The sequence below is a fragment of the Cnephaeus nilssonii genome (assembly GCF_951640355.1).
Source record: "Cnephaeus nilssonii genome assembly, chromosome: 16".
Lineage (NCBI taxonomy): Eukaryota > Metazoa > Chordata > Mammalia > Chiroptera > Vespertilionidae > Cnephaeus > Cnephaeus nilssonii.
The window spans coordinates 60606142-60629567 of NC_137087.1; the positions used below are offsets into that span (position 1 = coordinate 60606142).

The window sequence follows — 23426 nt, forward strand, 5'->3', positions numbered from 1 at the left end:
TTTAAATCACGACTCCACGTTTTTCTTCTTATGGGGGAGGTTTTTAACCAACCATTCATAATTTGACCAAAAATTTTTAAACGCTATTTTGTAAACGTGTCACAGACACAGGCGACAGGACCCTACTTTGTGTAGAGAAGCTAAACGTAAATAAAGTCTTGAGTTTCTCAGGAAAGCTGCCCTGGGTCTCCTGGTGATTTTACAAACACAAGCACACCCTCTCGGTGGGAAACGGCTAGACGGACAGGTGTTCTTCCAGCGCAGCCATGACCTCGCCCATCCTGTCACACGGGACCAGCATCACGGTGCGCAGGGGCTTCATCGGGACGTCGTCGAAGGACCACCTGCCGCCCAGACGGGAGTCGCTCTCCTCCTGCACGGAGTAGCTGAACCTCAGCACTGCCTTCTAAACCACACAAACACCGTGAGTGAGCCACCCTCGCCCTCACGCAGTCGCAGCAAAGAATACTGTCTGACGCGTTTCCCTAGGAGCGGGCTGAAGGAAGCCCGAAGGGACGCTCGGCAGAAGGCCCCTCCACCAGGGGAGCCACCGCCCACTTCCACTGTCTACCACTCTGAAGCCACTCAGTCACCGCCCGGTGACAGGGACAGCAACGGGCACAACGCCGGACAGCTAACAAGAAGACGCTGCAAGCGCAGGCCTTTCCGCTGCCCCTGCTGCCTCCGGGCAGAGCTGCCGTGACGAAGGGAAGCGTGCAGAACCAGCCGAGCTCACACACCCGCACGCACCAAGAGGCCGGGCGTAGCCTCAACGCTTCAGTTCCCGGTCTCCTTCCTGAAAGGATCCGCTGCGCTGCCAGTCTTGACTGGGAGTCTCCAGAGGAATACGGGGCGGCGCCACCCCAGGAGAGGGCCCTCCTCGGAGATTTACTTCTGGGGAGGGCTGCACGGGGGAGGATATTCTCTATCTGGCTGGCCATGGCGCACAAGCACCTTTACAGGAAAGAAAGTGCTAGAAACCCACCAACGGGATGACATCCAGGACGAGGGGCGGAGCGGCACGTGAGCCAGACGGGAGGGCAGGGGTCCACCCGGTGGGCGGGACCTCAGCTGATGACTGTCCCTCAGACTCAATGTCCACCTGGAGCTCAGGCTAACCCTACCTCCCGGGGGGTGGGAGGCACAGCTCTCGCCGCACGTTATCAACGCCTGGTCACTACCAGCAGGTGCAGGGTTTTCTCCTCCCACACTCATCACCAGCAGTGCGGCTGCGCGGTGATGGCCTGTGAGAGCCTAGGGCGCGCCAGGCACTGAGCTGCCGGCAGTGGGGCTATGGAGGAAAACCGAGTGGCCACACTCAGGAGTGATACAAAATGGGAGAGTCCTTACTGTCAAGAAAATCCCTATATACAGGGGAACCTTGGTTGGTTCTCGAACTTAATTCTTTCCGGAAGGCTGTTCAAGAAGCGATTTGTTAAAAACCAAATCAGCAAAAGCAAAAAAACACAAAAATATTCCCAGCACAATTTCCTGAGACGTTAACAAGGTGGGGTTTAGCAGTAAACTCACTCAATCACTCTCTCCTTTGTCACCTGAGAGACGCACGACTGATCATATCAGCATGAAAGGGCTGCTGGTTGAGAACCGAATTGAGAACCGGAGGTTCCATGTAAACAAACACATGGAACAAGACAGTCTTACCTCGTAGAAAAACTCTTCCTCTGCATTTGCAAACATTAACTCATCTTTCTTTGGGCTGCTCTGTTTCTTTGTGGAATTGCCTTTTCCTGCTTCCGCAAACGTCTTGCTGATCAGAAGGTAGAAGTGACACTTCCCACACGGCTTGTTGGTCCTGTGTGCCTCCGCCAGTTCTTTCCTACAAGACACACACAGGTCTGCTGCCGGGCTGGGCGACATCAGCCCAGCCACCCCCCAGGCCTGGGGAAGCGGGGAGGCCTGGCAGGGCTCCTGCTGGGACGCGGCTCACTGCGCAGACGTTAGGTCTGGCGCTTGCACAGCAGTGCGTTTCAGTTTTGCCGCCTGCACTTTCGATTGTTCTAACAGTGCTTCCATAAACACAGGGTGACGAATCGCTCAGGTTAGGCTCCGAGTTGTCAGCAGATGAGTCTCAGATTCCTCAACATCACTGCTCTGTGCACAAGTTAAAAACACTAAGAATCTGGAGGATTAAAACAGCAAACATGGGATTGAAACACACAAAGGCACGTGGCCACTCCCAATGCCACGGGAGCACGGGACTGCTCCAGTCTCCAATCACGAGTCCAGGACTAATTTCTCACGCTGCAGAAGTCACACTGCAAAGCGCAGACACCCTAACTCGGCAGAGTCAGCCCAACAGCAATGAAGCCTCCATTTCCTTCCTGAAAAGTATGCATCATCCTGTGCATCCGGCAAACAAATACGTAAGGGAATGCGAAACAGCCCACTCAGCTTCCTTTACTAGAGGATCAGGAGAAGGCGGCCACGCGCCTGGGAAATCAGGTAAACGTGAGCTCCAGCTGATCAGGAAGAGACAACACAAAACAAACCCACTACGGAGCTTGGGGGGAAGGGAAGGAATCTATCTATATAAAACCCTATATGCAAATAGACCGAACGGCGGAACGACCAGTCGCTATGATGCTCACTGACCACCAGGGGGCAGACACTCAACGCAGGAGCTGCCCCCGGCCCTCAGGCCCCAACCGACGGCAGCGGGGGGCGGGGCTGGCGAGTAGGCGGTGCAAGCGGGGTCCCCTGATCAACCCGCTGGTCACCCCACAGAGAGAGGCGACCAGTGGCGGCAGCTGGGAGTGGGGCCAGCAAGCGAGCCGCGCCAGGCCAAGGTGGGTGTTAGCAGGGGCCCCAATCACCCTGCCGGTCGCCCCACAGATCAACCCTAATCGCGGGCCAGGCCTAAGGACCCTAACCATGCATGAATTTCATGCACCGGGCCTCTAGTCTACCTAATAAAAGAGTAACATGCTAATTGACCATACCTTTGCAACACCCACCAGCCAATCAGGAGTATGCAAATTAACCCAACAAAGATGGCTGGTTAATTTGCATACACAGGCGCTGAGTGGCTGGGGGGCGGGACACTTGCGTCGTCACCATGGCGACAATGCAGGCATTCCACACCACCCCAGCTGCTCCGGGCCTCTGGGCAGCGTGGGAAGGTGGAAAGGCGGCTTCAGCCAGAGTGAAGGCAGTGTCGGCAGCCAGGGGAAGGCAGGCCCGTTCTTGCACAAATCTTCATGCATCAGGCCTCTAGTGAATCCATAAAGGAAAAAGGGAAAAAAGTTTCCAGCCCCCGGTCATATTCGCACATTCCCACTAAGGAAACCACAGTGCTAAGACCTCAGGAACACTGGACCGGGAGGGCGAGGGGCCTGTCTGCATTTCGTCCTCCTCTAGTCAAAGCACAGGCAATACATTCTAGCTCCTCTTACATGTAAGATGTTCTTGTAAACTTAAAACTGCGTTAAAAACAAAACAACCCTGAGAAGCCAGAAATGTCGTATCAAGAGTATGGTTTCCTTAGTCATAAAACATTCCAATGAAATTTAGAAATTTTACTCAGTTTTTGTTACTGTTGTAATTATTCAGTATTTTTCATGTTAATCTACCTGTGAAGAAGGTGAAAAACTAGTCAAATAGGAGTGAAAAGTCTACACGAGACTCACCTACTTTAATACCACTTAAATCTTTAAGGTTACGAAGACTTGTCAGAATAGCTTTAGTGATTAAAACTGAAAAGCCGCCCAAACCGGTGTGGCTCAGTGGATAGAGCGTTGGCCTGCGGACTGAAGGGTCCCAGGTTCGATTCCGGTCAGGGGCATGTACCTTGGTTGCGGGCACATCCCCAGTAGGGGGTGTGCAGGAGGTAGCTGATCGATGTTCCTAACTCTCTATCCCTCTCCCTTCCTCTCTGTAAAAAATCAATAAAATATATTTTAAAAAAAACAAAAACTGAAAAGCCGGTAACGAGGACCCCGTGCAGCTCCGGACGAGCGCTCCCCGCCCACCCCCGCCGCCAGCCCAGGGCGGGACTCCACCCCCTCTCCCGAGTCCCCTGGGGAGCCTGCCCGGGCCCGGGCGCTTACTGGAGCTGCCGGTGCATGGGCAGCGCGACCTGCGCAGGGACGTTGATGAGCCGCTCGCTCAGGAGCAGGCCCACGGGCCTGGAGCTGTCCTTGAAGAGCTGGTCCAGCCGCTCGACCACGCTCTTCTCGCAGTTCTCCGCACAGCTGCTCAGAGTCAGCGCTTTGATCTGCTCGGCACACTGGGTCCCCTGAAAGCAGAGACGGCGCCTCTGACTACAGGCCATCACTTCCTGCCGAAACCTGACAGGGAGCACCACCTCCTTACAGGAGGGGCAGTTCTGTGCCAGCCTTCAAAGTCTGGCGTCTCGGTGGTGACTGCTTGTGTGCGTCTCAGAGGCACCCATGCCTGGTGTTAACTGCCACCCAGGACGGTGGTGAGAGGCCCCGGAATGAACTAGGGCACCTCAGAGATGGCGGAGGGAACCGCAGCTCATTTAAAAGCAGAGCGCAGCCTGCGCCTCGGGAGGAGGGGAAGCAGCTGGTTTTCCCTTTTCACTGGGACCGTCCGTGAGCAGCAAAGAGCGAGGAGCGCCAACTCCGTGACCGTCAGTGTCAGCAGCGCCCTCCCCTCCGGGAGCAGCACAGCCCATCACAGCAGCTGCAGGGGCAGCACCAGCCGCGTCAACCTGGCCAGGCGGGGCCTCTACACGCAGGAGGAAGGACTCGAACTGGTACACACTAGTCAAAACAAAACGCCTCCGCCCGGCCAGTGGCTCAGTGGTTGAATGTCGACCTATGAACCAGGAGTCCATGGATTGGTTCCCGGTCAGGGCACAGGCCCAGGTTGCGGACTTGATCCCCAGTGTGGGGCATGCAAGAGGCAGCCGACCCATGATTCTCTCTCATCATTGATGTTTCTAGCTCTCTCCCTCTCCCTATCTCTGAATAAAAATATATTTTAAAAAAAAAAACACAAAAAAAATTACCTTCTCTTGAAAACAGGTTACGGTGAGACTTCACAAGAGCACACGCCTGACAGAAACACTTCATGTGTGTTACACAAGCCCTCTGGCCTAAGGGAGACCACACAGGTGCCCCCAGGGGACCCACCTTGCGTTCAGTTAAATTGAGAAGACTTATGAAACCAAAAACCTCATCTTCGTCCACATCGTCGTCACTGTCGTCTGAAACATCCGTTTGCTATTTTAAAAAGAAAAGTGTTTAATTTACACTTGGTTGGGAAAAATAGAACACCAAGCCTGGAATCTAGGCCTCATTACTCTGTTTCAACACAAACTGTTTTATCACTGTCACCAGAAAAGCATCATGGGTAACGCAGTGTGGCCCCTGCGCATCCCGGTGCCTCCCTTGATTCCGTACCTCCTTCCACATTCTGCGTGACCTCTCCTGCCCTAACTTATACGAGGCTCCTAAGACGTTTTCTTTACTAGATTCTCCACGTTACAAATCCAAAACTGCTAATGCCTCATGAAATACACTGTGCAGTCTGTTTTCTAAACAATTTGGCGGGAGCCGGCCCTGCTCGTCTCTCTGCGGGTCCACACGCCTCACCGAAGCCCTGTGCTGCCGAGCGCGGACCAGCCCTGGCTCCTAAGAAGGTGACTGATGCCCGCGGGCCGCTTATTCTCAGGCAGAGACAAAGAGGCGAGAACAAAATGGCAAATTCAGAAAACAGCTAAGAATGAAAAGCTTGGCTCCCCCTGAACCGCCTGGCTTAGATGCATCAAAGGTTACTCAACCTCGTCCAACCCGGAACGTCCCGGCAGCAAATACAGTCGAACAATGAGCTGGGCACAGGACCACACCACAGTGACAGCTCCACACGGAGCGCCGGCCACGTGCCACGTGCCACACAGCTCTAAGCACCTTACACTCAGCTACTCCCTTCGTCCACCTCCCCCGCTACGAGGTGGGCACACGCATCACCCGTTTTCAGACTGACAACGGCATAGAAGGGCTTGTGACCGCCTGTACTTCCCACAGAGGGCCACCAGGGCATCGCCTATCCCTCAGTCTGACAGTGACCCGGACACTCCTCCCATCAAGAGGTGGGGGGGGGGGGGGGGGTCTATGCGCCCTCCCCTGGGACCCAGGTGGGGCTTCCTGTCTGCTGAAAACGCCCAAGTCTCCAGCTGCTGCTCAATAGCTCGTTTGCATTATTACAGGCAAATCACACTCGAAATGTACGAGTCCCAACTCAGGTCCCCTCCTCACCTACCGTCCTCCATTCGCTACTGGTTGCTTGAGCCAGACCCTCGGAGCCATGCCTGATTCCTCTCCCCTCCCCTCGGCCCATCGTATTTCATCTCCCAAATGCCTTCTGAACCAGCCCTTCTCTCCCTCTCCTCCGCCATTACCCGCACTGCGGCACTTAGTAACCCAGTCTTCCTGCTCCGTTCCGACGGAAGCGTCCGGCAGGCTGACTTATACATCAGGAGGGACTTTCCAGGATCAAGAACCAATTTAATCAGAATGAGCGCAGCTGCCTGCTTACCTTAATCACACTCCCGATGTGGTTCTGCTGGATTAAGAGCTCCGTTAGTTCTGCAGTGTTTACAGGTGCCTTTAGGAAAAGCTAAGAGGAAAACGTTAATTTTAAATTAAAGTCAGAGTGCGACATCTAAAAATACTCCTAATTTCCATATTCAAATAAAAACCATAAAATTTCAATGATTTGACCAGGAAGGTGACTGGGACACTAAAGGCTCTAACTGTGGTTCTCAACCTTTCTAACGCCGCGACCCTTTAATACAGCTCCTCATGTTGTGGTGACCCCCAACCATGAAATTATTTTCGTTGCTACTTCATAACTGTAATTTTGCTACTGTTATGAATCGTAATGTAACTATCTGTGTTTTCCGATGGTCTTAGGCTCTACAGCAGAGGTTCTCAACCTGTGGGTCGCGACACAGATATTTACATTACGATTCATAACAGTAGCAAAATTACAGTTATGAAGTAGCAACGAAAATAATTTTATGGCTGGGGTCACCACAACATGAGGAACTGTATTAAAGGGTCGCGGCATTAGAAAGGTTGAGAACCACTGCTCTAACGGGAACTGAAGCCGTCTCCATGGGGCAAAGAAAAATGTAGACGCAGCAGGTGCTGCCGGGATGTGACTTCCAGGTAAGAATTCCTCTCCTGAGAAAGCTGGGATGTGACTTAGGAAAAGACAGAACAGTGGCTCAAGTAATTAGCAGCTGAGAGTGTGGCAGGAGGAAGAACAGTCAAAGATGTCCATGGAGGAAGGGGCTGGGAGCAGAAGCACAGAGAAGGTCTTCCCTCTGGGCCGGGACCAGGCGGGGGAGGACGGGAAGGGAATTCTAAAGCAGAGAGGAGCATGCTGACAGAGCGGTGCTGGCGGGCCTGGATTTCCTTAGAAGAGCGAGTTCATGCGTAACGAGTACAAAGCAATACCTGCTGCAGCAATCTCTTAATTCCGTCATAATCGTTGTCTGAGATGGAATAAGCTTCAAACTCCACATTCACTTCCTGTAAATAACACACAAACAAGATCACCACACAGGACTCTCTAAGGCATGTCAGGCATTCTGTCCCAAGGCAGGTGTTCTTCTCCCGCTGCCTCCATTCTTTCCGGCTCTAACTCAGCTACAGAACATGCCAGAAAAAGGATAATTAAAGGTTACGTAAAGAACTGTAACTGACTAGCCCACAAAGCAGGCAAACGTTATCAACACTGCATCCGCACAAATCACAAAGCCCCTCAGGCCACCCCCTCCCTGGACACAAAAGCCGGGGAAGAACAAGACACGCGGCCAGGTTTCCAGTTGAGAGCACAGCTCTGGGTGAGCCGCAGCCACTCAGGAGCGCTCACCTGCCTGCCACGGGGGAGCACCGCACAGGGTCCCTCCCAAGGCCCTGCACCGCCTGCACCCGGATCCCGCCCACGTGCCGGAGGCCATGCTGCATTCACCTGGCAGATCGGTACCGCCTGGTACCACCGCGTGCCACGCACTGTGCCCGGCACCCAGATGACAAGGTGAGGACGTGAAGGACCCTGCCTTCAGAAAGCCCGCAGTGTGGGTGGGAATATAGACGTTAAGGAAATATTCACGTAAACCTACAGCTGCACCTACACGGCTTTCAGACCCGGGCGCACGGTGTCACAGCAGCTTGGAAACAGGAGGTCAGGTCAGGAAAGGTTTCCCTTCGAGAAGCGCCATCTGAGCTGGGAACAGAGGACAGGAGAGTCCCTGGGGCAGGAGTACGGGGACTAAGTGTGCAGCTGGGTCCCTGACCTACATTTGCAGAACCACCACGACAGTCTAGGAGGTGACAACACTGAAATATCCCGTAAATAAATGGAAGGATTCTTCACACCACAAACAAAACCTGCGATGTTTCCAAATGCCACACAACATCGGCCCTGGAGGACCCTGGTAAGGGACGCACTGACCACGGGGCTCTGGTGAGAGGTGACTTGCACGCACTTCCGGTTGTGCAGGTCCAGGGATGTGGGTCTTAGCTGACGGAGACCACAGAGGAAAAGCAAACTTACTTCCGCCGGCCGTCCTGACTGCACGGATTTAAGCCCCCGGGGCTGCTAGCTGGCCAGCGCCGGATCCCAAGGTCCTTGTACAGCCTGGGACCCCGGCTCTGAAGTCAGCTCAGCCAGATTGGGTGATCAGCAAACTAAACCAAACAACACACTGTCACGACTCAGGTCTGAATGTATTCCTTTAAAATAGTAAATAAACTCCCGTCCGGCCTTTGTGGTTGAGCATCAACCTAGGAACCAGACCACGGTTCGATTCCCGGCCAGGGCACAGCCCGGGATGCGGGCTCCGTCCCCAGGAGGGGGCGCGCAGGAGGCAGCCCGTCCATGGTTCTCTCTCATCATGGACGTTTCTCTCTCCTTCTACCTTCCTCTCTGGAACCAATGATATACACATTTTTTAAAATAAAGCCCCTGAAGGCAAGTGCTGGGTCGGGTTTTCCTTTGGGGACAAGGGGCACACCGGCCGGGGTGTAACTTTTGAAAGTAATTCTGCGGCTGCGGAATGGAGACCGAAGTGGAACCGGAGTGAGCCCGTTACCGCCTGCGGGCCCCGCGGGCAGACCCTCGGGGGCAGGGAAGTCGCTGCTCCGAGCGCCTCGCACGCTCCCCGGCCGCGGCGGCCAGAAAGCACGCTCCCAGCTGGGAGCCAAGCGGGGGCGCGGGCGCTGCTCACCTCGCCCACGGCCTCGTCGTCTTCATCCTCTTCCTCGTCGCTGTCTTCGTCGCTGTCCTCGTCGTCGTCGCCCTGGTCCTCCATCTCCTCGTTCTCTTCTTCCTCGTGGCACGGGACCGGGGCGCCCGGCGCCTGCGGGGTCCCACCGCCCACGGCGCGCCGCTTCGGCCGGGACGCCATGCTGCCGCGCTCACTGCGCCTGCGCAACTGCCGCCCGTCCGCCCTTCCGGACCCACCCACCCCTCCAGGCCGAGGGGGTGAGAGACCGCGAGGAATCTCGGCGCTGAGTCGGCGACAACCCCAGCGTCCCTGCTGGATTTTAAGGCCATGGTCCCTAAGGGCCAAGTCCGGTTCTGGGTCCTATCTTGCCCTTTTCATCCTCCCTCCACCTTCCTCCCCCCCCCAAGACCTACCCCCCCCCCGGCTCAATGGTTCCGCCCATCTCTGCGGCTGCGCCCCGGGGCTGGTGTCGTTGCGCATGCGCGAGCTCCAGCTGTGCGCGCCGCGGGGCAGGAGGTGGTGGTAGCTGTGGTACCCCGGCCGGGCGCGGGCCGTCGCCATGGCAGCGCAGGCCACGTGGTGAGGGGCACACCCACCGCTGGTCGCTCTGGTCGCTCTGGCATCTCACAGCCTCAGATTGGGATCGCGAGACCCCGCCCGCCTGGGGGCGACTTCCTAGGGCGCCGGGCTGGGCAGGGCCCCAGCTCCCAGACCTTTCGGGCCTCACCAGCCCGGCGAGGTAGGTGTCGCCGCCCAACCTACCGATGAAGACACGGCGGCCCCCGGACCTGCGGGGCCCACCCTCCTGCGGCGCCAGCGAGTGCAGGACTAGTCGGGGCGGCCTGGGTGTGGGCGTGGCCGGGGGTAGTGATGGACTCCAAATGGAAGGTCACCGGGTCGTGCAGGCGCCCCCACGCCAGGCTCCGGCCCGACCCTGCGGGCGTCCCCCCAGCACAGGGGTGGCTCGGCCGCGTCGGGCACTGAATGCCTGCCCCCAGCGGACCTTCCTTAAGCCCCTGTCTTGACCTGAAAGTTTGTTGAAAAGCAGGGATGGACCGCCATTGCCTCAGGGCCAGCAGGGAAATCTGAGAGACAGAGTGGCGGCGCTGTGGCAAGCGAGGGTGTACCTGACGCTGCCTCCGAGTGCAAGGGGCCCGGTGCTGTCAGATTTCTACATTTCAAGAGAACCTGGAATTCTGGGTTTTTTTCATGATAGGGTCGCCTGATTGCAGAGCCTGTGTTTTGTGTTTGTGTTGTTTTGGTGGTGTATTTTTAATTGATTTCAGAGAGGAATAGAAACATCAATGATGAGAGAGAATCCTTGATCGGTGCCTCCTGCAACCTGAGCATGTGCCCTGACCGGGAATTGAACTATGACCTGGACTCTCAACCACTGAGCCAAACCTGCCTGGTGAATTCTGGATTTTTACAAGAAACATCTTGAGTTTTACAACCTCAAAATATTTAAATAAAAGTCATCGACCAGCTAGGTCTATCCCACCAGGCTAGCAGTTCGCAGCCCATTGTAAAGACTGTTCTTTAGAAAGAAGGTCATTCGTTAGAGATGACATCCGTGTTTTGGTTTTTTTCTTTATAAAACGAGCAGAGTGTGCTGGATGCATGTGATTCTAAATTTGTACTGAGCGGCCCTAGTACTGAGGAGGCCGCTGCTGGGGAGGCCTAAGCAGAACAGGGATGATAACCTCTGCTCAGGAATTCTTCCGCAACAGGAATTGGAATCGAGAGACCTCCAGAGTCTCCATGATTGTGTCTGTCAGATCGCAACTCGGGTCACCTCCTTCACGTCTCCTCACTGCTATTGACGTTCACATCTCAACGCAGGTCATCACCTTCTCAGGGAGGTCCCCCTGCAGAGGTAACCAGGCAGCATCCCAGTCCCCTCCACCACGGCACCTCCTAGCACTTAATGGTGCCGCCACCCCCAAAACATAATGCACACCGCCCTGAGGGGGAGTCCAGTTATCACTGTTCCAGAGAGCTTTGGTGAGCGATCGGCTCCTGGTATTTGAGAGCATCTCTACTGTGTCCTTTGAGGACATGGGACCTGTATTTTAGGGCCTAGAACGATGATGGGGACATGGTAGGGCTGCGTAGAGATCTGTGGCCACAGGAACGCCTGCTCCCAACAGCAGTCAGCCTCGACTTTTGAATCCTGCAGTAGCTTGCTTTGTGCCCCGGAAAGATGTATGCTTTAGCAGAGAATGCCACTCAGTGACCCACCAGATTCCTGGCACCCCAGGTTGGAAGGTGTATCAGTCACATTTCAACCAGAGAAACGGGGCCAGCGGGGGATATGTCTTAGGAGGCTGAGTGCAACTGTGGGGCCAGTCAGATCCGAAGCGGAGGGCACGGCAGAAGCCGGTGCACAGGAGGCATTTCCACTGCCCGAGGCAGCCCACCGGGTGGTCTAGGCCAGTGGTCAGCAAACCGCGGCTCGCGAGCCACATGCGGCTCTTTGGCCCCTTGAGTGTGGCTCTTCCACAAAATACCACGGCCTGGGTGAGTCTATTTTGAAGAAGTGGCGTTAGAAGAAGTTTTAAGTTTAAAAAATTTGGCTCTCAAAAGAAATTTCAATCCTCGTCCTGTGGATATTTGGCTCTGTGGACTAGTGAGTTTGCCGACCACTGGTCTAGGATGGCCTGTCTCACTAAAGGTCAGCTGACGATGGACCTCCTCCTAGCTCCAGAACCTTCCTGCAGCACTTGGGTTCGCATATGGGGATGCAGGGGACCCGCCCAGCCGGCTGACACAGGGACCAGCGCAGAAAGCGACTGCTCGTTCCTGCGGAGACTCACTGAGGAACTCCAGGCGATGGTGGAAGTGACCTGCCCACTGTGCCGAGCCCACTGCAGCCAAGAGCCGGTCGGCAGCAGCGATGAGAACTGAATTGATGCTCATTGGCTCACTCAGGTGCTTAGACAAATTCGTTTTGAGCTGTGGGTTATTTCTCTCTCAATAAAAAAAAGGGCCCGGCTGGCCTGGCTCAGGGGTTAAGCACTGACCTAGGAACCAGGAGGGCACAGTTTGACTCCCGGTCAGGCACAGGCCCGGGTTGCGAGCTTGATTCCCAGTGTGGGGCGTGCAGGAGGCAGCAATCAATTATTCTCTCTCATCATAGAGGTTTCTATCTCTCCCTCCCTTCCTCTCTGAAATCAATAAAAACATTTTAAATAATAATAATAAAGGAATACCAGGATGAGTATCTTTATGTTAATCTTGGCACACGTTTGTGAATACTGCCTTAGTTATTCTTAGATGTGAAATTACAGAGAGGATAGGAAGTACATAAGGCTTAAATATGTATCGACAAATTGTGTTCTCGGTTGTTAGAAAATTTTGAAAGATTATTTCATGATACTGACAACACTTAAAAAACATCATTTAAGAAGCAGAAAAGTCGCCCGGCGGTGTGGCTCAGTGGTTGAGCATTAACCTATGAGCCAGGAGGTCATGGTTCGATTCCCAGTCAGGGCACACGCATGCCCAGGTTGCAGGCTCCATCCCCAGTAGGGGATGTGTACGAGGAAGCCAATCAATGGTTCTCTCTTACTGGTGTTTCTCTTCCTCTCTTCCTCTCCCTTCCTCTCTGAAATCAATAAAAATATGTTTAAAAAAGTAGAAAGTCAATAAAATTATTTCCTAAGGAGCTTACAAGCAAACCACTTAGTATATCTTGAACTGGAATAATTACTTACTTCCAATGTGAGACACCCACTTCCCTACTTCTTCATACAACCCAGAATTGGCACCACTTCTCCCCGAGCCTACGTGTTGGGCTGGGACGCTGGCTCTCCCTCTGGGCTTCCACCTGCCTTCCACGCCCTATCAAGTGCCAGCAGCTGTCCCTAGGCCTTATCAGCGACAGGGGCTCCGGAGGAACCAGCCGTTCACGCTGAGTCAGTGCGCAGGGGCCAGGCCACGTCAGCCAGCAGTTGGTTACCTTCCCCCGCCACCACCACCCCATCCACCCACGGGGTCCAGGAGGAGTCTCTGAGGTCTGATTAAGGCCCGTGTCCCCGCTCTGTCACAGCACCCTGCACGGCCCGCCAGGCAATGATGAAGGTTCTTTTGCTGAAGGACGCGAACGATGACGGTGGCCAGGATCCCTACATCAGGGTAAGTGCCCGAGCGCCGGGCCCAGGAACAGCGCTCACCGGGGAAGCCGGGCCTAGAACTGCCGAGTGGCACAGAGCACTGCACTGTGCCCCAGCGCCCCCCCTTCCTCCCAGCAGCCTGGCCAACCCGAGCCGGTTCTTTTGTTCGCAGGAGTTAGGATTGCACGGACTCGAAGCCACTTTGATCCCTGTTTTGTCATTTGAGTTCCTGTCTCTTCCCACTTTCTCGGAGAAGGTAAGGTCTGCCGGTGTCTGAGCACCGTGATTTCTAAGTGCGACACGTTTGTTTCTGTAGAATCCGTGGCAGCCCACGTCCCCGACTTCCCTCCTTCCCCTCACTTTACTGCCCAGCTTCTACACTGGGCGGCACCCCACCGGCTCCGGATCCAGCCCCAGTATCTGTGGGTCACCTGAGCCTCCACCAGCTCCCCGCCCTGACCTGGAGGCGGCCAGGAGAGCAGGTCATGGGGAGGGCGCTGCTCGCAGTTCAGACCTGTCCTCTGACCCCCGACCCCTGACCTCTGCAAAGCGGCGTGTAGGTGTTACTTTCCCTGTTAGTGACGGAGGCCCAGGGCCGGCAGCTTGGCCGAGGCCTCTGGCACACGAGAGGCAGGATTGAGACTGAAGACCAGGACGTGTGCCCTCAGCCTCGGCTCTGCCGCCTGGGGTAGGAGGGCCCCCCACTGCCCAGCCCAGTGGAGCCAGATGTTTCAGGTTAAAGGCGCAGGGCCCCGCAGTCCCGCCCACGGGCTCCACACCCCTTAGCACAGGCCCACCCTCCTGTTCTTCGCACCCCGCCCCCTAGTCACTCTCGGGAAAGCCTTCCTGTTTCCTCGTTCAGTTAGAGCTGAATATCCGACGTTCGCTGACCTCAGTGGATAGCGAGGGACCTGCCACGTCCCGTGCCCTGGGCTTGCGTGTGAGGCCCCGTGGGCTTGCTTTTCCACAACCAGCTTTAAAAGGGGACCAGAGACTTCCTCACGTGAGATCATTTCTAGGACCTCAGGGTCAGAAAAACCCTCACGTTTCTTCAGCAGCCTCTCTCTCCATCACCACCGGCCAGCCTGCCCGGGAGGGAGCGGGTGCCGGATATACAGGCGCACACGTCTCAGCCACTCCCTCAGCCCGCTCCTTAGCCTCCCGCCTCTGAGTTTAATCCGAGGGTGAGCACAGCCCATCTCCCAGCACTTGCACACTCAGCGGAGGGGTGCACACAGCAGCCCGGGGCCTGCTCCAAGGAAGGGGCCAGTAGGTTTTGTCGCCCTTGTCTGAAAATCAGGGCTTCAGCCTGGACACCAGCCCAGTAGACAGTCCAGTTTTATTACAGACACAGGTCAAGTCTGCCCTCCAGCCTGCACCCCCTGCCAGGCGAGTCCCAGTGCCCCTCTGGTCCAGTTACACCCAAACCTACGTAGCACCTGCTGTCTCCCCTCGACTCTGAGCCGCTTGAGGGAGATGCTACAAATAATGAATTCGCCTAGAATAGGGCCAGGCACACACCCAGCTCTCAATAAGTGCTGAGTGGGTGGGTGGCTGGATGGATGGACAGAACGAATTAGTTTGCCCACCACTCGCGTGAGCATTTGGAATTCTGGGTAATGTGGCGCTCATCACAAAGTGCCTCTGGGTTTGGTATGCAGCTGTCGCGTCCGGAAGGCTACGGAGGGCTCATCTTCACCAGCCCCAGGGCAGTGGAAGCGGTGGAGCTGAGCCTGGAGCAGAACGGGAAGAGCGAAGGTGAGGGCGGGCCGGGGCTACCTGGGCTGTCGTCACGGATTCCTCCCGTTGGCGATACTAGATTCCAGAAACCAGGTTTGGGAACTGCAGTGCCTCTTAGCTCCAAGGTGTTTAGGTACGTTTTCCATGTTTGTGTAGCCTTTGGAGGGAGCAGAAATGGCCTTCTGGAAGCGTTTCTCGCTGTCCCACGCAGGACACATCAACCCCTGAGCCTTCAGACCGAACCACCACCTGGGTCTGTCCGATGGAACACCTTCGCGCTAACATTGATGGAGCGCCTACTGTACACCAGGCTCCGTCACTTCGCAGTCATTATCCCCTCTAACCCGGGGCACACATCCTGTGGTCCTGGTTTACAGATGAGAAGACTGAGGCTTGGCAAGAGTGGGCACTAGTCCAAGGCCATGGAGCCAGTCAGCCAGGCCCGGCCAGCTCGCTCTAGTGCTGAGTGGAGGCAGCAGGGTGGTGCTTACCCACAGGGCTTGCAGTGAGCTGGGCCTGGGTTCAGGGGGTCACTCTGACCTTGGAGAGGCCCTTGACCTCACTGAGCCTGTTTGCTTGTTGTGAAGTGGCCCAAGGATACCTGCATCATTGGCTCATCACCTGCACCAGAGCGAGCTAGGTCTCGGGCGGTCGGCCCTGCGCCTGCAGATGCGCACAGTGTAAAGGCGGTGGGGGGGGGGGGGAGTTTGGGATGCTGCTCTTTAGGTGTGCGTGTTGCTGGGTCGCCTTGCTCACAAGGTTTGGGATGAACAGGCGCTGGGGCAGCAGTCCTCATGGCCTCCGGGCTTTGCCACACACGTGTACCTTCATGTTTTCCAGCCTGGAAAACGTCTCTGCGAGAAAAATGGAACGCGAAGCCAGTGTACGTGGTTGGAAATGCCACGGCTTCTCTAGGTAAGCAATCGAGGCAAAATTAACACCAAAACCGTGCCGTGATGATGTGATTCATAGTAATACAGGGTGTCCCCAAAACGTATACACACTTCACAGCCGACAGCTCCGTTTTGGAAATGAAATGCACTTTAATGAACCCTGCCTTTACAACTATTCAGAGTGTGCATGGGCATGTTTTGGGACACCCTGTACATGTAGTCTTCGTCCCTGTTCCTGCACAGCTCCCAGAACTTGAGGTTTCTAGGTGATGAGCATGAGGTGTCCGGTCATTCGTAACAAACCTCCTGCCCCTCCACCAGAGTTCACTGTGACGCGCTGACTTTTCAAAGGCCCTGACGCTGGGGCAGGTGGTTGCCAGGGGAACCAGCCTGTGGTCAGAGCAGGACCGTGCAGCTCCTGGGCCTCAGCACAGCTCCCGGGAGAAGCGCGGGGCTGGGCTTGAACCAACCCCCACGACAGTGACTTAGCCGTTCAGGAGACCCGGGTGGCTCCCACGGGCCGGGCGCGCAGGGAGCAGCACACACACGTCCTGTGGGTGCCAGCGGTGGGTGCCAGCGGAGGGTGCCAGCGGTGGGTGCCAGCGGAGGGTGCAGACCTGCGTCCCCGTTGAAGTTCTCAAGGTTCTGGGTGCACTGAGCCCGTCCCGACCCAGCCGGAGGCCGGCACCCAGCACAGGCAGGGCCTGGCTCCTGGACAGTCACGGCGGCCTGTGACTCCTCCTGGGCTCTGCGCGGTCGGTCACGATGTGAGTGAAAGGCCGACGTGTTGACGTTAGCGGCAGCTCGGTATTCGCCAGGCTCCTGTGAGCACCTCCTTTCTCAGAGACCTTCCACATTCCTCCTGACCCCGCCCGGCCAGCCTCCTCACCATCCTCACGGGTGACCAGTGCTCCGCCCGGGATGGGCTGTAGCGACAGGAGGCTCACGAAAGTGGGGGGCACGGCTCTCCCCCTAAATCACCTGCAGGCCTGCCAGCTAGTCGGCACCTCCCTCCCTCCCTCCCGCCACCTCATTCCTGCCACAGCCCTCACCTTCCCGGAGGGGCGGCCTGGCTCCCTCCCAGGATGGGGAGGCCCCCCCACCCCCGACCAAGACCACCCCCCCCCCCCCCCGGAGCTGGCTTCCATCGCCTGTAGCCCTAAGGCAGCCCCACCTGGCTGTTCTCCCCCACGGACACCCTCAGTGGGGCTCGGAGAAGCTGGAGCTCACCCAGAGCCGCACGCCTAGGCAGCCTGGGCCGGGACCCGCACCTCCACCAGAGCAGCCGGGCCTCCTGCCGGCCAGCCTCGGGGGGCTGTGTCTGGAGCACACACCTTTGTGTCTGCACATTGAACACAGCCCGGAGCGGAGGGACTCCCCCGCCATGTGACACCCGGGTCTGTGTTCCAGTGAATAAGCTGGGCCTGGCGGCCGAAGGGGAAGGCAGCGGGAACGCGGAAAAGCTCGCCGAGTGGATCTGTTCCCGTAAGTAGGAGGCTCCCAAACGGGGCCTCATTCTGCCCGCGGGGGCGGGCGGTTCCTCGGGGCCTTGTCCGCAGTGTGAGCCACCCCTGGGCCCCGTCTGTGCTGGAGACCCAGCCCGCTCCGCGGCCCCGCACCAGGGACCGGAGACCGCGGACTCGGCACAGAACATTGGGGCTGGGGCTCGGGGCGGGCTGAGGCCGGCGCCCACAGCGCACGGGGTGTGTCCGCAGGGGAGCCGCCCGCCCTGCCCCTGCTGTTTCCCTGTGGAGCCCTCAAGGGCGAAGTCCTGCCGCGGATGCTCAAGGACAGAGGTACCGGCGTGCCCTCCTCCTCACCCCTCGGGCCGCGAGAGCCCTCCGGGTGGCCCTGGTGGCCGTGGTCGGGGCGGCAGAGAGTGCAGGGACAGGGCCCGGCGGGGCGAGGCGCACGCGGTCACAGCGTCACAGGAGGGGGTGGAGGTGACCTGGGCAGGGTTCGCATGAGGGGACACCCAGGACGGTCCGCGAGGGCGGCGGCCTGCAGCTCCCCCCCCCCAGGCTCGCTCCCCCTCCCCCGGCCCCGGCTCACTGTCCGGCACCCAGCCGCGCCCGGAGCGCTCCGCGGTGCTGGCAAGTGTCACTGCACACCGCCTCCTGTCACAGGGGCTGGGCGAGCGGGCGTCACCGCGGTGTGGAGTGTGAACTTCAGGGTGAGACACGGGACGGCCTCGGTGTGAGCAGGGCAGGGCAGGGCCCTCGGCTCCTGGCTCCCGGGCTGTGGACTGGGTAGAACGGAGCCTCTGTGAGCAGCACGACCCCGGCTCTCCGAAGCGGGCGGCCCAGACCTGTAGTGATAAATTCCCCTCCATCGTCCTAACCGTGCAGCTGTCCACACAGCCCGTTCCCGGGGAGATCTTGGGCCTGTGGCGTTCGCCTTCCAGGTCAACATGGGGACCAGCCCTCTCACTGTCTTAGCTGAACACGGCCCGGGGCCCTGGCAGGGGCGCGAGGCAATAGGACCCGCAAGGGCTTTGGCCTTTGGACAAGAAGGCACAGTGTGGCCCCAGGTGCCCCGGAGGGGCCACATGTAAACCGGAGGCCTGACACGTCCGCTTCTCCCCTGGGTTTGGGGTGGAAGGGTGAGCGTTGCTGTTGGTGCTGAAACTCGATTCCTTCTGAGAGGTTTTCCGTCCTGTCTGCCCATTTCTCTGAGCCTGATGCTGCGTGGCCGCCCTGCCGGGGGTCTGTGATTGACGTTTATGCTGGTCACTTCTGGGCCTCCTCCCTCCCTGGAAACCCGGGGGATGCTGAGTCCTAAGTGGAACAGGGGAGGGAGAGACCCCTCAGGGCCTAGTCCATCCGTCCACAGTGGGGCCTGGGGCCCGGGGAGGGCAGTGGCTCCTCCAGGAGCACGTGGCCTGGCCAGGCCAAGCCGGGTGCCCGTGGGCTCCTGACTCACGGCCTCTCCCAGGGTAATAGCTCTGTTCCCGGATTTGGTCGTGTCCAGGGATCCCCATGGAAAGCATCGTCGTCTATCAGAAGGTCCCCCACCCGGGAATCCAAAGGAACCTGGACAGCTACTACTCCGAGCAGGTGGGCGCATTTCTGGGGGAGCACGGGCAGGCGGGCGCTGTGGTGGAGGCAGTGGTGAGGCGGTGAGGCGTGGCCTCTGTGTGGTTCCCCTCCCGGCCGAGGCCTCTCGGAGGCTTCCTCCCCGTCTGAGCTGGGAATAGACCACCTAGTGGGGTTCACAGGGTTAAAGGAGACAGCACCTGGGCCTGGAAGCCTGAGACAGATGAGCCCTGACGGTGCTCACAGCACGGCCTTGGAGCTGGGCCTGACGGTGCTCCCAGCACGGCCTTGGAGCTGGGCCCTGATGGTGCTCCCAGCACGGCCTTGGAGCTGGGACTGACGGTGCTCACAGCACGGCCTTGGAGCTGGGCCTGATGGTGCTCCCAGCACGGCCTTGGAGCTGGCCCTGATGGTGCTCACAGCACGGCCTTGGAGCTGGCCCTGATGGTGCTCCCAGCACAGCCTTGGAGCTGGGCCTGATGGTGCTCACAGCACGGCCTTGGAGCTGGGCCTGATGGTGCTCACAGCACGGCCTTGGAGCTGGGACTGACGGTGCTCACAGCACGGCCTTGGAGCTGTCGGGGAGCGGCTTGGAGTCGGGGTGGCTTGGAGCCGGGACTGCTGCAGGCTTCCGCGGGAGAGTGCGGGCGCCGTGCGAGGGGATGGACATTTTCCACGTCCAGGTTCAGCAGACGCCTTGCAGGTTCCGGGCGCACTGTTAGCTCTCCCCAGCGCAGGAGGCCCGGGCTGCCTGCTGTCTGCCTCGTTTCCGGGAGGGAGGGGGCTGGCAGGTAGCAGGCTCCACTGCTGCCTTGCTTGATCGGTGCCTGTTCTTGGCCCAGCAGACGGCCTGGGCCACAGAGCGACCCGGAGCTGGGCCAGCCTCTCGATTGCACCCGCTCTAACGAGGGTTTGGGGGTCCTTGGAGTCGAGCTGGGGGACTCTCTCTCGGCACCACGCGAGGCTCTCTTGTTCTCCCCGCAGGGCATCCCAGCCAGCATCACGTTCTTCAGCCCCTCTGGCCTGGCGCACAGTCTCCAGCACATCCAGGAGCTGTCCGGCAGCGGCTTCCATCAGATCAAGGTGACGCACTCGGTGCTTCCGGTCTTTCTCGGAGTTAAACTTCGTTTTACCAACCACCCTGCGTTCCCACGGGAAGTGCAAGCACTCCCCACCTGGCGGACGCCGCGAGGCCCCGTGGAACCCCCTGGGAGGCAGGGCTGTAGGACCCCAGCCCAGCTCCGAGCCCAGCAGCGCCCCTTCCTGGCTGGGCGGCGGGACAGCTCACGCAGCCTCTGAGCCCAGTCCCGCATTTGGCTCCGGTGTTAGGGTCCGATCCCCTCTTCCTTCTCAACATCTGGACGAGCTGCTCCTGGCGCCCCCCCCCCCCCCCCCCCCCCCGTCTTTCAGTGGGAAGGACGGGCACCCCCTCCAGGGACTGCCCGTGGGCTCTGCAGGTCCTCGCACCCGGGCTGGGCTGGAGTGGCTGGGCCTGAGGAGGCTGGGGGTGACCCGACTAGAGGACAGACGTCAGCACTGCTGGCCTCCGAGTGAGAAGGCAGCCTTTCCCCTTTCAGCGCCCCTGTCCCCGCACACCTGGGGCGGGGGGGGGGGGGGAGTCCCAGGGTCCCAGGTGGAGGGAGTAACCCTCTTGTTCCAGGGCCCTGGTCCGATTGCCCCACTTCCCAGGGGCCCAGCCACCACCCCACACTCTGTTCTGAGTTCCCCAACCCTGCCCAGGGCCTCGAGGCTTCACCAAGGGGTGGTCCCCACGCTGAGAGCTTTGTGCTGCCCAGCAGGATCCGCTGGGCTGGTGGGGAGGCCGTGATGACCGCAGAGGGGAAGGCATTTGGATGGCCCCATCGGGGAGCACTGTCCCTTATCAGCTCTCACACGCTGAGCGGGTCCTAACGGACAGGATCGCCAGTGAGCCTTGCGCACCTCGTCCCCGGGCGCTGCGGGTGCACTGAGCCCCCCTCTCCTCTGCAGTTCGCAGCCATCGGCCCCACCACCGCACGCGCCCTGGCCGCCCAGGGCCTGCCCGTGAGCTGCACAGCCGAGCGCCCCACGCCGCAAGCCCTGGCCGCCGGCATCTGGACGGCCCTCCAGCCTCACAGCTGCTGAGGCGGCCCCCGGGCCTTCCGGTGGGCCCAGGACAACAGGGCTGCCTGCCGGGGGGAGGCACCCACCCTCCAGCGCCCGCCTCGTGCCCGAGTGGCACCACCTGGGCACCAGCGATCCGGAGGGGACCTGGGGCTGGCAGCAGGCCCGGGCACGTCACTTCCCTCCACCGAGGCTACGCGGACCCTCACCCAGCGTGCCGGCTTGCAGGCCGTCAGAGCGCCTCCTCCAGCAGCAGGAAGAAACCCAACGAACCCCCTGGCCACTGTGGGACTGGGCGGGGCTGGCTGTGCACTGTGTCCAGGGCCAGTGGTGTTTGGGGAGCACAGATGTGCCCCGTTCTGAAAACAACAAGCCTGGTGGAGTGGTGCAGTCCGCTGTGTGTGACGTGGTTCTGTTCATCCCACAGAGAGGACTGACGGTCCGCCCGGGAGCGGGGGGGGCGGGGGGGGTGGCAAGGCAAACAGCCTTCCTTCAGAATGGAAGTGCAGCTTGGTCCCCGGGCAGGACCCCCCCCCCCCCCCCCGTCTCCTCTCCTGGAACCAGCAGCCCTTGGGGCCAGGGTGACCTTGAGAGGAGGCTCAGTCTGACAAGGTGGCACGTGGGTGCTCAACCGCCTGCCCTGGGCTTTGTGAACGTGAGAGAAATAGGGCTCCTGCTTTGTGTAAACCACCGTTATTTTGCGATGTCCTGTTATAATCCAATCCCAGCCACAGGGCTGGAACCTGGCTGGTTGTGTGACTCGGAGGCCCACGTGGCCAGGGCTGGGCTCCTTTCTGCCACCGGAGATGCGGTTCTGTGGGTTCGGGGCGTGGGGCGGAAGCCGGGAGAAAGGGAAGCCCTCCGTCCCGATGGTCACCGGAGGGCACCGTCCACAACTCCACTTGGTGAGGAGCCCCGTGAGCGCAGCTCTGAAACCATCTCTGAGGGTCTCCACCCAGAACAGCAGCCCTGGTGACCAGATCACACCCCGGAGCTCCCGCACCGCCTGACCCCATCCCCCGGGGGGTGGGGGACGGAAACAGACTCACAGCCAGAGCCAGTCTCCCGGCCCCTCCTGCCCTGAGCTCCAGTCAGGGAGGGGAGAGCTCCTGCTGCCGGTAGCAGGTCCGCGCCGGCAGGTAACGGATGAGCCAGGAGCAGCCGCTCTGGTCAGCGAGCAAATGCTCTCGCTCAGGGCGCTGCTGGGTCTGAGGTTCAGGTTTACCTGGTGGGAAGGGTTACCCCACGGCAAAGCTGAGCTTCGGGTCACTGCCTGACCCCGGTGAGTGTGGGCCTGTGCGAGGTGCCTGGGGCCCGGGGAAAGCACAGCTCCTGCCCGCGGGGCCCAACCACCTGGAAAGAACAGTCAGGAGGCAGCTGAGCTCGGCACGGACGTCTGTACTTCACAGGACAGCCCACGGGGGGCACGGCACGCGGGGGGCCCAGCGCAGGGCAGTCTCTGCAGCGGCGCGCTCGGGGCTCCGTCCGGGGCTCTGTCCGGGGGAGGGGGGGCGGCAGCGCAGTGCAGGGCGGCAGTGTCTCAGCACGGCCTTCCACACCCAGCCGCCTGCCTCTGCGGTGGCTGCTGCTGATCGTCATAGTTTCCTTCAGAGATTTGATAAAAGGCACAGGTTAGGGTCACTGTAAAGCCCGTTTCTCACACCCCTGACTCTCAGCTCGGGCGGGGGAGACCGCCGGAGCCGTCCTCTGGGTGACCCGAGGCAGAGGCTCTGCACGGGCCGCCCCGCGGTCCTCAGGCCGGCCAGTGTGAGGCCCGGGCAGCGGACAGCGCTGACCCTAGCCGCCCTGGGAACCTCACTGTGAGCTCACAGCCCAGCCCGAGCGGAAGCGGCCAGGATTCCGTGCTCACCTCCTCTGCCTTCTTAAGATGTGTTTTTATTGACTTCAGGGAGGGGGAGGGGGAGGGAGAGGAGGAGTTGACGCCCAACCATGGAGCGGCCCGGCCTCTGCCTTTTTAAACTTTCCCGCTGTTCCTGACCTCGTGGAGGGCGCGGCCCCAGGGTCCCGTGCGAGGGGTCCGTCACGCTCACCCTCGTCACTCACCTCAGGGTGCTGGCCAACTTGCAGTAGAGACAGAGGAAGCAGCACAGGAGGAAGAAGGATGCGATCAATAAGCCGCCGCCGATGGCAATCATGACCTCAACGTCCACCTTGTCGATCATGCCCTCCAATCCGAACATGGTTCTGGGCAGAGAAGTGCAGGGCGGTGACCGTGGGTCCCCTCCCGCCCAGCCAGGCACAGCCTCGGGCTGCGTCCTTCATGGAGGGAGCATGACCCCACCCGCAGGCCTGTGCC

The 23426-nt window shown here is 59.1% G+C and overlaps 2 protein-coding genes across 7 annotated transcripts; one reads left to right on the forward strand and one right to left on the reverse strand.

Moving 5' to 3' along the window:
• Nucleotides 1–6: 6 nt before the first annotated feature.
• On the reverse strand, nucleotides 7–9416 carry BCCIP (BRCA2 and CDKN1A interacting protein). Of its 2 annotated transcripts, none has more exons than XM_079793214.1 (7): nucleotides 9224–9416; nucleotides 7449–7523; nucleotides 6523–6603; nucleotides 5118–5207; nucleotides 4068–4255; nucleotides 1663–1837; nucleotides 7–373 (listed from the first exon to the last, which is right to left on the reverse strand). In XM_079793214.1, exons 1-7 carry the CDS (start codon nucleotides 9401–9403, stop codon nucleotides 236–238), a joined length of 927 nt encoding a protein of 308 aa, XP_079649340.1. In that variant the 5' UTR covers nucleotides 9404–9416; the 3' UTR covers nucleotides 7–235. The 2 variants fall into 2 exon arrangements, with proteins under 2 accessions (XP_079649340.1, XP_079649339.1); XM_079793213.1 differs by having other exon boundaries at nucleotides 10–406.
• Nucleotides 9417–9720: 304 nt separating this feature from the next.
• Nucleotides 9721–21492, forward strand: UROS (uroporphyrinogen III synthase). Of its 5 annotated transcripts, none has more exons than XM_079793694.1 (10): nucleotides 9721–9962; nucleotides 13275–13360; nucleotides 13511–13594; nucleotides 15000–15096; nucleotides 15919–15993; nucleotides 17382–17456; nucleotides 17687–17767; nucleotides 18942–19027; nucleotides 19991–20089; nucleotides 20996–21492. In XM_079793694.1, the coding sequence occupies exons 2-10, from the start codon at nucleotides 13298–13300 to the stop codon at nucleotides 21128–21130; spliced, it is 795 nt and encodes a 264-aa protein (XP_079649820.1). In that variant the 5' UTR covers nucleotides 9721–9962; nucleotides 13275–13297; the 3' UTR covers nucleotides 21131–21492. The 5 variants fall into 5 exon arrangements, with proteins under 5 accessions (XP_079649820.1, XP_079649823.1, XP_079649824.1 ...); XM_079793695.1 differs by having other exon boundaries at nucleotides 9744–9802; XM_079793696.1 differs by lacking the exon at nucleotides 9721–9962 and adding an exon at nucleotides 11806–12154.
• Nucleotides 21493–23426: the final 1934 nt, after the last annotated feature.